General features: G+C 39.8%; 2 protein-coding genes across 2 annotated transcripts; both read left to right on the plus strand.

Annotated features, from left to right (window-relative positions):
- Positions 1–473: 473 nt before the first annotated feature.
- On the plus strand, positions 474–5,647 carry LOC148715303 (S-linalool synthase-like). Its single transcript, XM_089924881.1, has 9 exons — positions 474–585; positions 1,588–1,777; positions 1,886–2,106; positions 4,114–4,226; positions 4,667–4,725; positions 4,863–4,955; positions 5,167–5,382; positions 5,465–5,525; positions 5,621–5,647. The coding sequence occupies exons 1-9, from the start codon at positions 474–476 to the stop codon at positions 5,645–5,647; spliced, it is 1,092 nt and encodes a 363-aa protein (XP_089781007.1).
- Positions 4,026–6,603, plus strand: LOC149768685 ((E,E)-geranyllinalool synthase-like). Its single transcript, XM_089924916.1, has 3 exons — positions 4,026–4,955; positions 5,167–5,934; positions 6,016–6,603. The coding sequence occupies exons 2-3, from the start codon at positions 5,686–5,688 to the stop codon at positions 6,601–6,603; spliced, it is 837 nt and encodes a 278-aa protein (XP_089781042.1). The 5' UTR covers positions 4,026–4,955; positions 5,167–5,685.
- The last annotated feature ends 6,756 nt before the right edge of the window (positions 6,604–13,359 follow it).

Genomic DNA, 13,359 nt, shown 5'->3' on the forward strand with positions numbered 1-13,359 from the left:
AGTGTTTCATACATTTTATTTTCTTTCTATTGGCTTGAAGCTGCAAATTTTTTCTTTTTTAATGTTTGTAGATATATCCAAATTCCAAAGTTTGAAACCACCACCAACACTATCTATTTAAAATAGGCTACTTATATCCTTAACATTAACCAATTTAGAGAGCCCATTAAGCTGTTGGGCCATTTTTGCCCATTTCTAGATTCAAAAAAAAAAAAAAAAAATCGGGCCTGTCGGGTCGGGCCTGTCGGGTCGGGCCTATCGGGTCGGGCCGGTCGGGTCGGGCCTGTCGGGTCGGACCTGGGACCAGATTTATAAGGTTGGGTCGGGCCTGGACAAAAATTTAAGCCCGACAGTCGGGCCGGGCCGGGTCTGGGCAAAGCCATCGGGCCTAATTTCTGCTGTAGAGCCCGGCCCGAGCCTGGCCCGGCCCGGGTTTTGATCACCTCTAGTTTGGGTGCTCCGCAACCGAAACGATGGAGAGTCATGGGGAAGAGTTCGATCTCACCATAGACCGCCTCACTGCTACTCTGGCCTATATTATTGCGCTCAAGACCTGGAACATTGGGTCCATAAATATAGATGAGGGCATAATTAAGTCATTTTCCTTCTTATTATTCTTCAAAATTTCTTTAGTTCTCGATCTCCAATGACTGTACATAGTTATACCGTAATATGTAAGTAGTTACAATAACTGTGTACACATATATGTTAAGTGTGTGGAGGGGTAATATAATTGTGTGTGCAGAAACAATATAACCATCCACAGGAGCTAGTAAAAGTGCGTGAAATACACGTGTTTGTGGAAATCTCATATAAAAATATGCAGGACTAAAAATGAAATTCTAATAGTCAAATGATTGTTTATTAAAGTCCAATCAAAGAAAGGACAGAGGGCTCGTTTGGTTCGCGGGAAAAATAAAGGAGGAAAGTATAGTCAATGGAAAAGTAATAAAATGCCTCTTGTTTGGTTAGAGTTTTCAAAGGAGAGAAACGAGAAAGTTGTATTCCGATGGAAATATGATTCTCACATTTTATGGGAAAGTATTTTCCATGAGAAATATGGAAAAGTTACTTTCCCATGAGGCGGGAATCACTCAATTTTTATTTTTTTCCGAAAAGTCCCTTCAGCATTAAAGAAGCATTAAAGAGGCATTAAAGATCTAATTTTTATTAAGGACACAATAGGAATTATACATAACTTTTCGAGAAAAGGATGACCAACCAAACATAAGCACTTTGAAAATTTGTCATTTTTCCATAGTCAACCAAACATGTCAAAAGTACTTTCCTATGCATCCTCTTCCTACGAATTTGTTTTGCAGGAATTATATTTCTAGGAGGAAAAATATTTCCTGCGAACCAAACGAGCCTAGAGTGTTAAGTTCCTTCCTAAATTAAGGTTCCAAATTAGAACATTTATTCTGATACTGAGTAGCTCCAGGACGACTTTAGAACAGTTCTTTGATGTGATCATAATAATGTATTTCATATAATAATGTATTTCATTTATTCCTAAGCTGTGTGCATCTTGAGCTACAGTCTTGACATTTGTCTTCCAACTTTTTCAAATTTTTTTTCAAAAGACAGGATTGAAATTTCTTCATGCAAACACGGAGAAGGTGCTTATGAAACACCATGGTGGCATCCCCCGATGGTTTGCCATTGTATTCCCAGGCATGCTTGAGCTGGCGAAGGCCAAAGGCTTGGAGGTCTTTCCTCAGGGCTACACAAGAGTCGTGGAAGATATCTTCGATGAAAGGGAGAAAATTTTCAAAATGTAAATCTTTCCGGCAACATTTTCTTTTCTTATTTACAAAGCTTCCTTCAAATTTACCTGCCCAAACAGGTATTCTTCATTCCTGATACCTGCCTACTTCATCTGCAGGGAAGAAACATCCTGTGGGGGTCACCATCGTCCACTTCCACTGTACCTCGAGGCCTTGCCAGCAATCTACCGAGGGAAGCATGAAGATATTCTTAAGCATAAGAGAGAAGATGGGTCCTTGTTTCATTCCCCGTCTGCAACTGCTTGTGCTTTCATGATCACTGGAGATGGAGATTGCAAGGAGTATTTGGAAGCCATGGTCCAAAGATGCAGACATGGAGGTGAGATTTAAAGCAGCAATAGATTAGAAAGATGGTATTTGCTTTGTCCCTACACGGACGAGGGTGACTCTGTACAATTTGGCATGTGACACAGTTCCTCCCGCATACCCTGTGGACCAAGACCTCATAAAGCTGTGTCTGATGGACCATTTGATGAGACCAGGATGTGGTGAACACTTCACCAAGCAAATAGAAGATGTGATGGATCACATTTATTTGTAAGATTACAATTTGAACCTCTCTTTCTGCTTAATTCAAGATTTTTAAAATTTTTAGGGTTTTTTTTTTTTGAATTTCGTCAACTTATCCAGCAAGGCTATTTTTATAGTTTTCATACTATTTTCCTCAAATGTTATATTATGTCTTGAGGATCCTGATGTACAAAATTTTTCCTTCGTGATCAACTCTAACAGTCACTTTGCTGAAGCACGGTTCCATTTGCACGAGGATGATTAGTTGAAAATTCGTCATCGATATTCAGTCGTTAACGACAAGTGTCATTAACAATATATGATCTTTTTGGTACATTGATTTAAGGTTCTATTTTGTATGTTTGAAGTTTTAGTTTTTTGTTTTAACACTAAATCCGAGGTAGGAGTGATATTTTGTAACCTCATTTCTATTTTCAATTATTGGATAACTCTTTCTCATTTTTTGAAAATTGTAAAAGCAGCAAAATTTGATTTTTAAAAGTTTTGAAAACTAAAACTACTTGTGATAACCATCATTGCTTTTCGCTACAACTGCTAGCAGCCCAACTGCTGTTTCTCGGCTATCATTAGCACCATTCTTATCGCTACTATAGGTCATTACCATCCGCTACGACCATCTCTTTTACGTCTCTACCGACCACACCACAACTGTTATCACAACCATCACCAAATACAATCTAAGTGATAGCAAAAAAAAAATTGAACTTTAAGTTCTCAAAACTATTTTTATTTTTTAAAAATAAAAATAGAAAATTAGAAGTTGTGCCAAAGATTATGTGTCCAGTGGCTAGTTAATAACTCTACAATATCATCCATTCAGCTCACAATGCATTCCATTATCTACAATACCTTATTGTTGTTATTATTGTTATTGTAATTCCTGCTACCATTGTTACTATCCTTACTATTATAGTGTTTATATAAAAAATGATATGTAAATAAATTTTATAAAAGATGGTATCAATTATCATAGAGTGCTTGCTTTGATGGTATCATCGCTCATCCAAAAAAAATTTGAGCGAGAGACACATGTTCAATTCTGACTAGTATAAGCCTTTGATCCATCCTTTCTGATCTAGGTTCTATTCTAGGTGGGTGAGGCTGGGTGGGAATCGTAGAGGTGGCGGTGAGGTTTGATTTATTTTTTAGATGGTGGTATATGCAGTCATTTCGGGTAACTGGGAACATGGATTGGGTGGATCCTTCAAGGTTTAACCATGTACATAGCCTTGCTTCTCTTGGAGTGGAAATGAAGATTCCTCGGACCAATATGACTTGTTTGTCTCATTCATAGTTTTGTCCTTTTGCAAAAAAATATGCAACAGGTTCCTTCGCGGACATCATCGTCGACTAGACCAAGGGGTCGAGATCGATCCTGAAATTTAACCTCCATGACTTTTTTGGCAACCTAAGCAAGCTCCTTGTCCTGGGTTGTTTTTGTAGGAATTGGGGTACGGAGGAGCTGCAACCGTCTAACATGCACGATCTGCCGCTCCAAATATTCAAGAAGTTTTTAGCCTTTCAACTCCTAAGAAAGCACGGTCATCGAATATCTCCAGGTAAGGATTCTACATATGTATCTATGTCATATATACACACACACATAAATATATAAATAAATAAATATACAACATTGCTCTTCTATATGGATAGTGATTGATTGCTTTTGATGCCATAGAGAGATGTTGCTGGTTTATGCGTGACCCACAAATGCTCCTACATATAGAAGAGAACTACCAAGACTTCTTGGGAGCTATGTATGCTGTCTACAAAACCACACATTTGATGTTTGTAGGGGAACCAGAACTTGAAAATGCCAAAACTTTCTCTAAGAAAATATTGCAAAAGGGATTGTCGGGCGAAGATATGGAAGACCATCCTTCGGCTCTTTCTGATCTCCAAAAGGAGGTAACTGAACAACTATTTCTTTTTCTAATTGAGGTAACTGAACAGTTATATAGTACCCACTAAGTTACGTAAATAGCTTGCACTACTAGTCCTCTTTCTGCCACACCAAAGTTTCTCTCACCAATTAGGCCATGCACTGGCTTGACATTACATGGGTCAAGTGACCATCAGCTTCTTGTGAATCATGCGTGCCAAGTCCGTCACGCCACATCAATGTCAGGAAACTTTTCAACAAATTTACAAGATCTATCTAGAGTTGCAGGAAGGCAAGAAGTGTTGAATATCCCTAGATGTCAAAATTTATGCTTGGGGGACAATCTAGTTCATGTAAATCGTTGAAGTAAATATTTGCCAACATCATGTGATTCATGTCGTATGTTTGTGGTTTCAACAACTAGGACTTCAATTTGGTAATTTTTAATGCTTATATGCCAAATCAGATGGAGCACGAGTTGAAGCATATGTGGTTAGCACGGATGGATCATCTGGAGCACCGGATGTATATAGAAAGAATTAAAGGCTATAATATTTGGATTGGAAAGTCCTCCTGTTGCAGGTACAACACACACCAACTATGTACTAGGGATATATAAACATTATGGTTGGTGACATCAAATGCTTTATTTAAAATCGCAGGCTAACATGCCCCGACGACATTATCCAACTTGCCATAAAAAGTTTCATGACTCGCCAATCAGTCTACAGGACTGAACTCGAGGAGCTAAAGAGGTAGTACTCAAGATAAAAGCAAATTATATAGCTTTCCTCTTTTCTAAGCAAAGTAATAAATGCACTTTTCTTTTCTTTTCCTTTTTTTTTCTTTTTAGAAGAAAAGTAATGTGTGCTACTTGACAGAATGCTATTGCATTTTTTTTACTCTTTCACATTGTTTACTTATCTAATTGATTCTTTACTGTATAATATCAATACATCATACTAGGTGGTCCAAAGATACGGGCCTTGCCAATATGGGCTTCGGACGAGAGAACACATCATATTGTTACTTCGTTACTGCTACTCCCATTTCCATTCCTTTAGATTCCGAGGTGCGGAAAATTGTGGCAAAATGTGCAACCTTAGTTACAGCTGCAGATGATTTTTTTGATGAGCAAGGTTCATTGGAAGAATTACAACGCCTCGCCGAAGCAGTCCAAAGGTATTGGTTAGTTGCTGTATGAAGGTTGAAGAATTTGCACATTGTTATTTTTTAATATTCCTAGTTAATTTAATGGTAACAGGTGGGAAGGAGAAGGCTTATCTGGGCATAGTAAAGTTATTTTTGAGACTCTTGATGACCTCGTATGTGATATTTCATTGAAGATTTTCAACCAACAAGGTCATGATATGAAAACACTTCTTCAAGATTTCGTATGTTTCTCATGTCCATCATTTAGAAATCGATGTGCATACTTTCATGTTAGTAATTGTAGTTTGAGCAAGTTCAAATCTATTGTCATATATGAAGTGGCAAGAAACGTTCGATGTGTGGCTGAGGGAATCTGAGTGGAGTAGAAGCAAACATGCACCATCAATTGATGAATACCTTCAAGTTGGCATGCTTTCCATAGCTATACAAGCAATGTTTCTCCCCGCATGTTATCTTGCAAGTCCAAAGCACCCACAGAGCTCTCCGAAAACCCATTATAGCGAAATTACCACATTGTTAATGCTCTCAGCTCGCCTACTGAATGACATTCAAAGCTATGAGGTTATACTACTCCATCACCATAATTTCCATGTCTATTTGTCTTATTATTGTTGTTTTCAAACTGATTCAAAATCATTTCAGAAAGAGATGAAAGATGGGAAACTGAACATGGTGCCATTATACTTGAAAGAGAATCCACAGGCAAATATTGAAGATGCAATTGCATATATACAGAATAAACTAGAAAGGCTCAAGAAGCAACTGCTTGAAATTACTATGGTTGATAGCAATATTGAAGTACCGAAAGAATGGAAACAAATCCATCTATGTGCTTTAAAAGGGTTTCAGATGCTTTTTAACAATTTTAATGCATTCGACTCACCTACTGCGCTACTTCAGGACATTACTATGGCCTTCTATGAACCATTAGTTATGGACTCTCAGAGAATGCTTCTCCCAATATTTGTGCTTAATGCTCATGAGTCAATTAAGGAGACTACAGGACGATCAATGGAGGAAAGTTCTAAGAAAGAACCGTCAGTGAAGGCTCAAGGTCAGCTTCAAGGAGTGAATGGTAAAATAGTTTATAATCCAAGAGCAATAACTTCCAAAATCAAGCAGTCACTTTATTATGTGAGGCCCAAAAGTTTTCTTACATTACGGTGCCCATCTTCCTATATGTTTTTAGCTGTGCCTCCCATTTCTCCAAGTCCTTTGTTGAAGATGTAGGCGGCAGCATTCAGGTGTGCATGTTGAAGAAATATTTATTTCTATACTGCTATATCTTCTGTGTTGTGACATTTTTACCAAAAGAGTGCATAGTATAGTCTTTTATGCACAATGTATTGATGATAATAAAGGAAATGTAAGTGCAATAAGAATTTATGGTTGTTTTGTCTGTGCCCTTAATCATGTTTATACATACACAAATTATACTTGTATATTTGGGTTCTTTGGCCTTTCCTAAGTATCCATGATCTTTCAGAGGGCCCAAGCATTTTGGTACATTTGTAACATCTCAAGACCTTACTTAAAAAAGCTACCCAAAAGTTATTTAGATTTTTGACCTTGTATAAATACCGAAGTTCTTCTTGCGCATAACTAAAAATGCACAGCCACATGGCTCCTCATATATTTCATTTAGATTACTTTTATATCATATGTAATTATATCCTTAGCATCCTTAAGGTATGTCTAAGTGTGTTATTGAAATTGATGAATGATTGAGGCCTCAATCCACGAACTATTGATCTAACAAAAACATCTCAAGCATTATTCCTATCTTAAATTTCTTATTCAACCTGATCTAATCAAATTAATGTGTCTCAATGCAACCTAACTCCGCGAGCCCAACTCTACTCGAGCTTAGCCCAGCTCTACCCAACATGAGACTAGGCTGAATTGGATTAGGGTGGAGAAGTATAAAGATAGAGTTAAGTTAGCATTTGCCTTTAGATCAAATCAACTTGCCCGAGTTACAACCCTCACGAACATCTTAGTTAGAAAGGAAAAGGAGTTCTTGAAATAAATATAACCAATGGTCACAGTAAAATGCGAAAAAGATGGAAGGAACTCCTTTCGTCACTCTTGAAGGGACTTGGGATGTTATATAACAATTCCAATGCATTCGATTCACCTGTGGCATTGCTAGAAAACATTAGCATGTCAATGGAGGCATGTCGGCGGATGAAGATTGTGGAGAAGTGGGCTTTGTGATCAGAGATTATCATAACATACTGATAGGGGCAGGAGGTTACCGCATTTTAGGCCAGACTGTCATTGAAGCGGAGCTCCAGGCAGCCCGGGATGGCATTTTCTACGTGAGGAGGGTTCTTGGAGCTGATAGGGCATATTTGGAGGGAGACTCTTCCATAGTGATCGACTGGATTTAGAGAGTGGATCGCTATGGAGATGGCCACCCGTTGATTTGTGAGATCTGCAGACTGATCAAGGAGATGCAAGGAGATGGAGTCCTTCCAGGCAACGCATGTATGTTGGGAGGCAAACAGAGCTGTGGATTAGGTTACCTCCTTCGTTGCTTGGCATTCCAGAGATTTTTCATGGATCAGGGCGGATATGATCCCTCCTAGCTTGTATCATTTTCTTTCTCTTAACTTGGATGGCTGTAATCACGTAAGAGCTATATAATATGCTGTTTTCATCAAAAAAATAAAATAAAATAAAGGGAGAGAGAGAGAGAGAATGCGTGACTATGACAGCCACTAAAGGTTAGTCATCCGTAGGAGTCCGATAATTCATATAGAACGATTATGGGCATTGAAATGGAGCATCTGCGAGTTATATTCCCTGATTAAGCCTGTATCTAGAAATATATTTTTTTATGCGTGGTTTTCTCTTGGTTAATTGGGTCTGATACTGTGAGGACCCGTGCGGGCGTGTGTTTAGTTCCACATTGATTATTCGCTGAGTAGATCTTGGGTACTTATACAGGATCAAGAAACCCAACTAATACCTTCCGGCTAGCCATTTTGGATGAGGTCCTGGATTGTTACAAATGGTATCAGAGCGGACCTGGCCCATAACTTATGTGGACTAGGGGACACTGCAGCACAGATCCATTGGGGTTGACCACGGACCGATCGTGATGTTTGTGATTAGATTTGAATGGATTTGAACCCTTAGCCTGATGAGGACGTCAGGGCTTGAACGGGGGGAGCATGTGAGGACCCATGCGGGCGTGTGTTTAGTCCCACATCGATTATTCGCTGGGTAGATCTTGGATACTTATACAGGATCAAGGAACCCAAATAATACCTTCCGGCTAGCCATTTTGAGTGAGATCCTGGGTTGTTACAGATACTGTCGCCGATGTGATGAATCTTTCATGCAACATATGATTGAAGGGCTCGAGAAAATAAGCAGCGTTCAACCACAGAAAAAGGAATGATTTCGGCCAGGGCGGCGCAGATATTGTTTTTTTTTTTTTGATGAGCAGGCGCGGATATTTTAAGAAGCAACTGTACGTCCGCTAGTTTGTGGTCCTTGATATGGAGAGCATCCTTTTCGGGTGGATTAATTGTGTATCAAGAGGAAACCCAGCACCGGACCACATGGCTGGTCCTGGCCCCTAATGATTCCATAAGACCCCATTTGAGAGTGGCACGAAGGGCAAGCAGAGCCGGAGCTCATGGCTCAAATATCCCAGGTCCCACCCGATGGGCCAGATTAGCTGGATTTTGTTGTCAAAAGGAATTTGAGGAGATGAAGTCATGGATCGAACTTGAGGCATGATCAACACAAGATAGAAGTGGAAGTAAGCGTGTAAGCAGGGTAGTCTAAAAACAATGAAGCAATATGGGGAGCCACAGGTCATCACTAAATTAAAATACGCTGCATGGAATGAAGTTTACAGGTTAAGCAATGCTAAGCCAAAAAAAATGTCCTCGTTTCTGCTGGTGCATAAGGATTGGAAATTAGATCATGCTCCACATAGATCTCAAAGCACTCCAAACTTATTTCATTCATCCACCTACACGTATCTTGAAGTGACCATTGTGCGACTTAATGGTAATTCATGTGAAAGAAAGTGAATTCTTTAGATTTTAAGGTATGTTCTGAAATCTACTTTAGAATGTCCTTAATGCATTTGACATGATCGTGTTCTAAACTTAAACTTGATGTCAAAGATAAGCACTTAGCTGCAAAGCAGAAATCAAGTTTGTATTGCTCGGTTGGACCTCACCTGTGTCCTACAAATATGTGCCAAAAACCTCCACAATAGATTAAGCCATTTAAGCCAAAAATTTCACACATCTTCGAAGCCTTCTAGTGGATGTGATGTTGGCTAGAACATGTGGTGCTTGTCCAATCAACCTATTTTGACTATAGAAACATATCAAATTGTTCCTAGATCTTTTTGGTTTCAGTATTTCTGAGCATCACAGTGAAGCCTTGGATTGTTCTGGACTTCTATTTGCTTATTTTATGGTAGTAGAGTATTTTTTGGACATTTGGTTGGACCACAATAATTTTTTTTTTAGGAAAAGCATACTAATTTTTCTTTATGAATGTATCTCTATGTGGAAACTATGAAAAAAATAGGTAAAACGGATGTAGCAAAAGGTAGAAATGGATATGCGGTAAGTAATTAGATGTAACAAAGGAAAGTGGTCTCTTGCATATTTGAATATTGTGAATCCTCTTGCATCCCATGCTTTGACTAATTGGTATTGTCTTCGAAACATGTCAAAAGTAAATTTGAGCCTGATTGGTATTGTTATTCTTCTATCATTTTGTTTCATCATGAATTAACGAAATACCATATAAAGATTAGTGTTAAAGATAATATTTACGCAAAGGTCTACAAATGTCTTATAACATTTTTGTTCCGATGAATTAGTGCAATCCATTTGACATGCACCCAGGAGGCTTGACACTGCAGGATACAGAGACATGGTACGCAACCACAACTGCTTGACTAGCTTTTCTGATAATCGAGTGCATGATCACTATCAAACAACTGTGGTACCTTTAGGCTCAAGATTAAGCAATTAGAGAACTATGGTTGCATGATGTAGCAACGGGCATTATAACCTAAGGTAGGGATCGCATGCATTGCATGGTAGCGAATGGGTGGGAGTTGGAAGATTTTTTTTTGTAAATCAGGGAAAAGAAAAATTACACCATTCTACTATAAATATACCCATTAGAATCAGAAAATAATGTTTAATCTCTCAACCTGACCCATGTTCAATCCGCAATAAGCAAGCTTGGATTTGAGCTAGACAGGTTCAGAGTGTAAATAGATTGATCCATTTAAACTGTTTAATAATCGATAAAGTCAAAATTGAATTGAGTAGATTGCCAGCTTATTGAACAGGCTAACGGGTTATATAGGTTATATAGGCTAACAGGTATATAGGTTAACAGATTAAGCACGTTATCTATTTATTAAATAGGTTAAATAGATTTGATTGAGTCATCTATTTATTAAATATGATACATTTAGGTTTTAAATTTTGATATATTTAATAGATACATCAAATTCAGATTTGGATTTTTTTTTGATCCCATCCGTATATTTTGATGGTGGACAAATATTTAGCAATAACCAAGCCAAAGCTGGAAGACTAATTCTTGGATATATCATGTATGTGTGGATTGTAGAGCTGCCCACGGCTAGTTTATTTGCATGTCGGTCACGCCTCGTCAGCACGGGTATGTGGACCAAGATCATCATCACCTCCTCACCTCACCCTAGCTTCAAGTTGTTGTCCATATCAGTTGATGATAAGGGGAAAAAATGTAACTTAATATAAAACTTCCCTCCCCTCCCCTCCTCAATCCGTCTTTGACCCCCAAATCCCCATGAGAACGATCGGAAGAATAGTTGGATAGCAAGTTGGTTGCTGTAGATATCTGGAAGTCTCCATTACGGGGAGGCGACTTCGAAGGGCAGATTGTGATGAGGTTGAGCAGAATATACACAGAAGGCTAGAGGGGTGGCGGGCGAATGCCTTATTCGTGATGGGTAGAGTGATGCTGGTGAGATTTGTCCTTAGTTCTGTTCCAATGTATCTTTTGGCCAACACTCTTCTGCCCAAGATGGTGCTGCAAAACTAGAACAAATGCTTAAGGACTTCATCTGGGGCATGCGGGATGGGACAAAAGGAGTTCATCTTCTGTCTTGGGAGGTTCTTTGTCGTCTTGGAGCAGTGGAAGCTTGAGTATCTGTTCTCTAATGATGAGGAGGAAGGCATTGACCGCAAGACATGTGGCTCGGTACCTGCTTGAGCTCAAGGGATTATGGTGTGCCCTAATGAGAGCTAAGTATAGCAACTAGACCAGAGCATCAAACTTCTGGGTAGATCGGCACTGCTCCATCCGGCATGACATGTTCTCGTGCCCCGAAGGTGCTACCTCACATTAGATGGGTGATCAGCAATGGTCAATCGATTGATGATCAAGAGGATTCGATTGATGATCAAAAGGATACCTGGATTTCAGACCTACCTCTGTGTCTTTCGCCCACTATGATCAACTTGAACAGCTTGGGTCTCGCATGTGTGACCTCCTGAGACTGGGTGAGAGGAGTTGGGACGAAGCTCCAATTCAGGGACTATTTAGGGAGCATCTGGCGGATAGGATCCTTGCTATGCCGATTCTGAGGTTGGGTGGACCGGACAAAAGCATATGGGACTCAACCTACTGATCCAAAGTGAGGGGCACTGATCTTAGGGTGTTGTACAGAGTCACAACGTCACGATCGACTGATGGAAGCTAGTTGAGGAAGCTCCGAATCCACCCTCAGATTGCTTTGTTTCTTTGGAAGGTAGTGTGGGGTAGGCTGCTGCCGACTAGAGAGGTGCTTTGTAGAAGGGGGATGAGTCTCCCCCCTTATTGTGATGGATGGCCAGAGGTCGAGGAATCAGTGGAGCACATTCTTCGGATGCCTAAGGGCTATTCTAGTGTGGCGACTAGTAGGGGTGGCCTACAGTTTCCTACATTCTCCTTCTCCAGTCATGGCTTTCCTTGATTACTTGAAGGGATCCGTGAAGCAACCCGCCAGCTCGGTTAGTGGTGTTAGATGCATCTATATAGCTTATAATCTCTGGTTAAATAGGAATGTCGGAGTTTTTGAGGTCAGATGGCAGAGCCTGAGGTGTGTAGTAGATAGAGCACTCATCCATGCAACAGAGTGTGACCAGTAGTGTCCGTTGATAGTATCGAGACTGTAAGGGGTATCTAGCACTCCCATTCAACTGTAATGGTGCCTTGGGTGATACTTATCACCTTGGAGGCCCCACCCCAAGCTATCTCAAGATAAACTTCGACGATAGTGTTTTAGAAAATGGAAGAAGAGGGGGGAGCTAGGTTTGTCATTAGGAGTTCGGATTCCAACTAGATTGTGGCAGGGGGTTGTCGACTTCATAACCCTTCTGTTTCATAGGCAGAGATAAGAGTAGCCTGGGAGGGTATTTCTATACTGGTCTGATCCTTGGGGCTAATTGGATTCATCTCGAAGGAGATTTGACGACTGTCATCTGGTGGATCCAGGGTTGTGCCAGGGTTGGCGACGGACATTCCTTACTGCACCATATTCGTGGCCTGTTGTGAGGTTGTCTCGACGCTTAGGTCATATATATATATATATATATATATATATATTAGAAGATAAATATGGCAGCCGATTGGGTGGTACTCTTCGCTGCCCAATATTCCAATAAGATCCATGTTACAAAAACAAAAACACCATCAGAAGAAAAAAAAGAAGCGGCCACTTCGCTTCGTTGCTTTTATTCTCTCCCTTTCTTTCTAGGTGGTGGCAGGCGGGTCATGTAGCTAGGGGTGGCAAAATATGATCCGACCCATGTTCGATCCGCCACAAATAGGTTCGGACAGGTTGACCCGTTTAACCTGTTTATTAATTGGGTCGGATACAAGTTTAAGATATATGATCCGTTTAACCTGTATAACCCGTTTAATAACCTATTTAATATATAGGTTGAGTTGGACAAGGGCCAT

This window comes from Phoenix dactylifera, chromosome 1 (genome assembly GCF_051530095.1).
Source record: "Phoenix dactylifera cultivar Ajwa chromosome 1, Ajwa_hap1_PhDact_Kaust_v1.1, whole genome shotgun sequence".
Lineage (NCBI taxonomy): Eukaryota > Viridiplantae > Streptophyta > Magnoliopsida > Arecales > Arecaceae > Phoenix > Phoenix dactylifera.

Bases quoted from the DNA above. Each gene is read 5' to 3' on its own strand.
- LOC148715303 (XM_089924881.1), top strand. From the start codon at position 474: ATGGAGAGTCATGGGGAAGAGTTCGATCTCACCATAGACCGCCTCACT. The intron at 4,726-4,862 runs GTATATAGAAAG...TTAAAATCGCAG, and splicing joins GATCATCTGGAGCACCGGAT to GCTAACATGCCCCGACGACA. The intron at 5,526-5,620 runs GTATGTGATATT...TCCATCATTTAG, and splicing joins TTGAGACTCTTGATGACCTC to AAATCGATGTGCATACTTTC.
- LOC149768685 (XM_089924916.1), top strand. From the start codon at position 5,686: ATGAAGTGGCAAGAAACGTTCGATGTGTGGCTGAGGGAATCTGAGTGG. The intron at 5,935-6,015 runs GTTATACTACTC...AAATCATTTCAG, and splicing joins ATGACATTCAAAGCTATGAG to AAAGAGATGAAAGATGGGAA.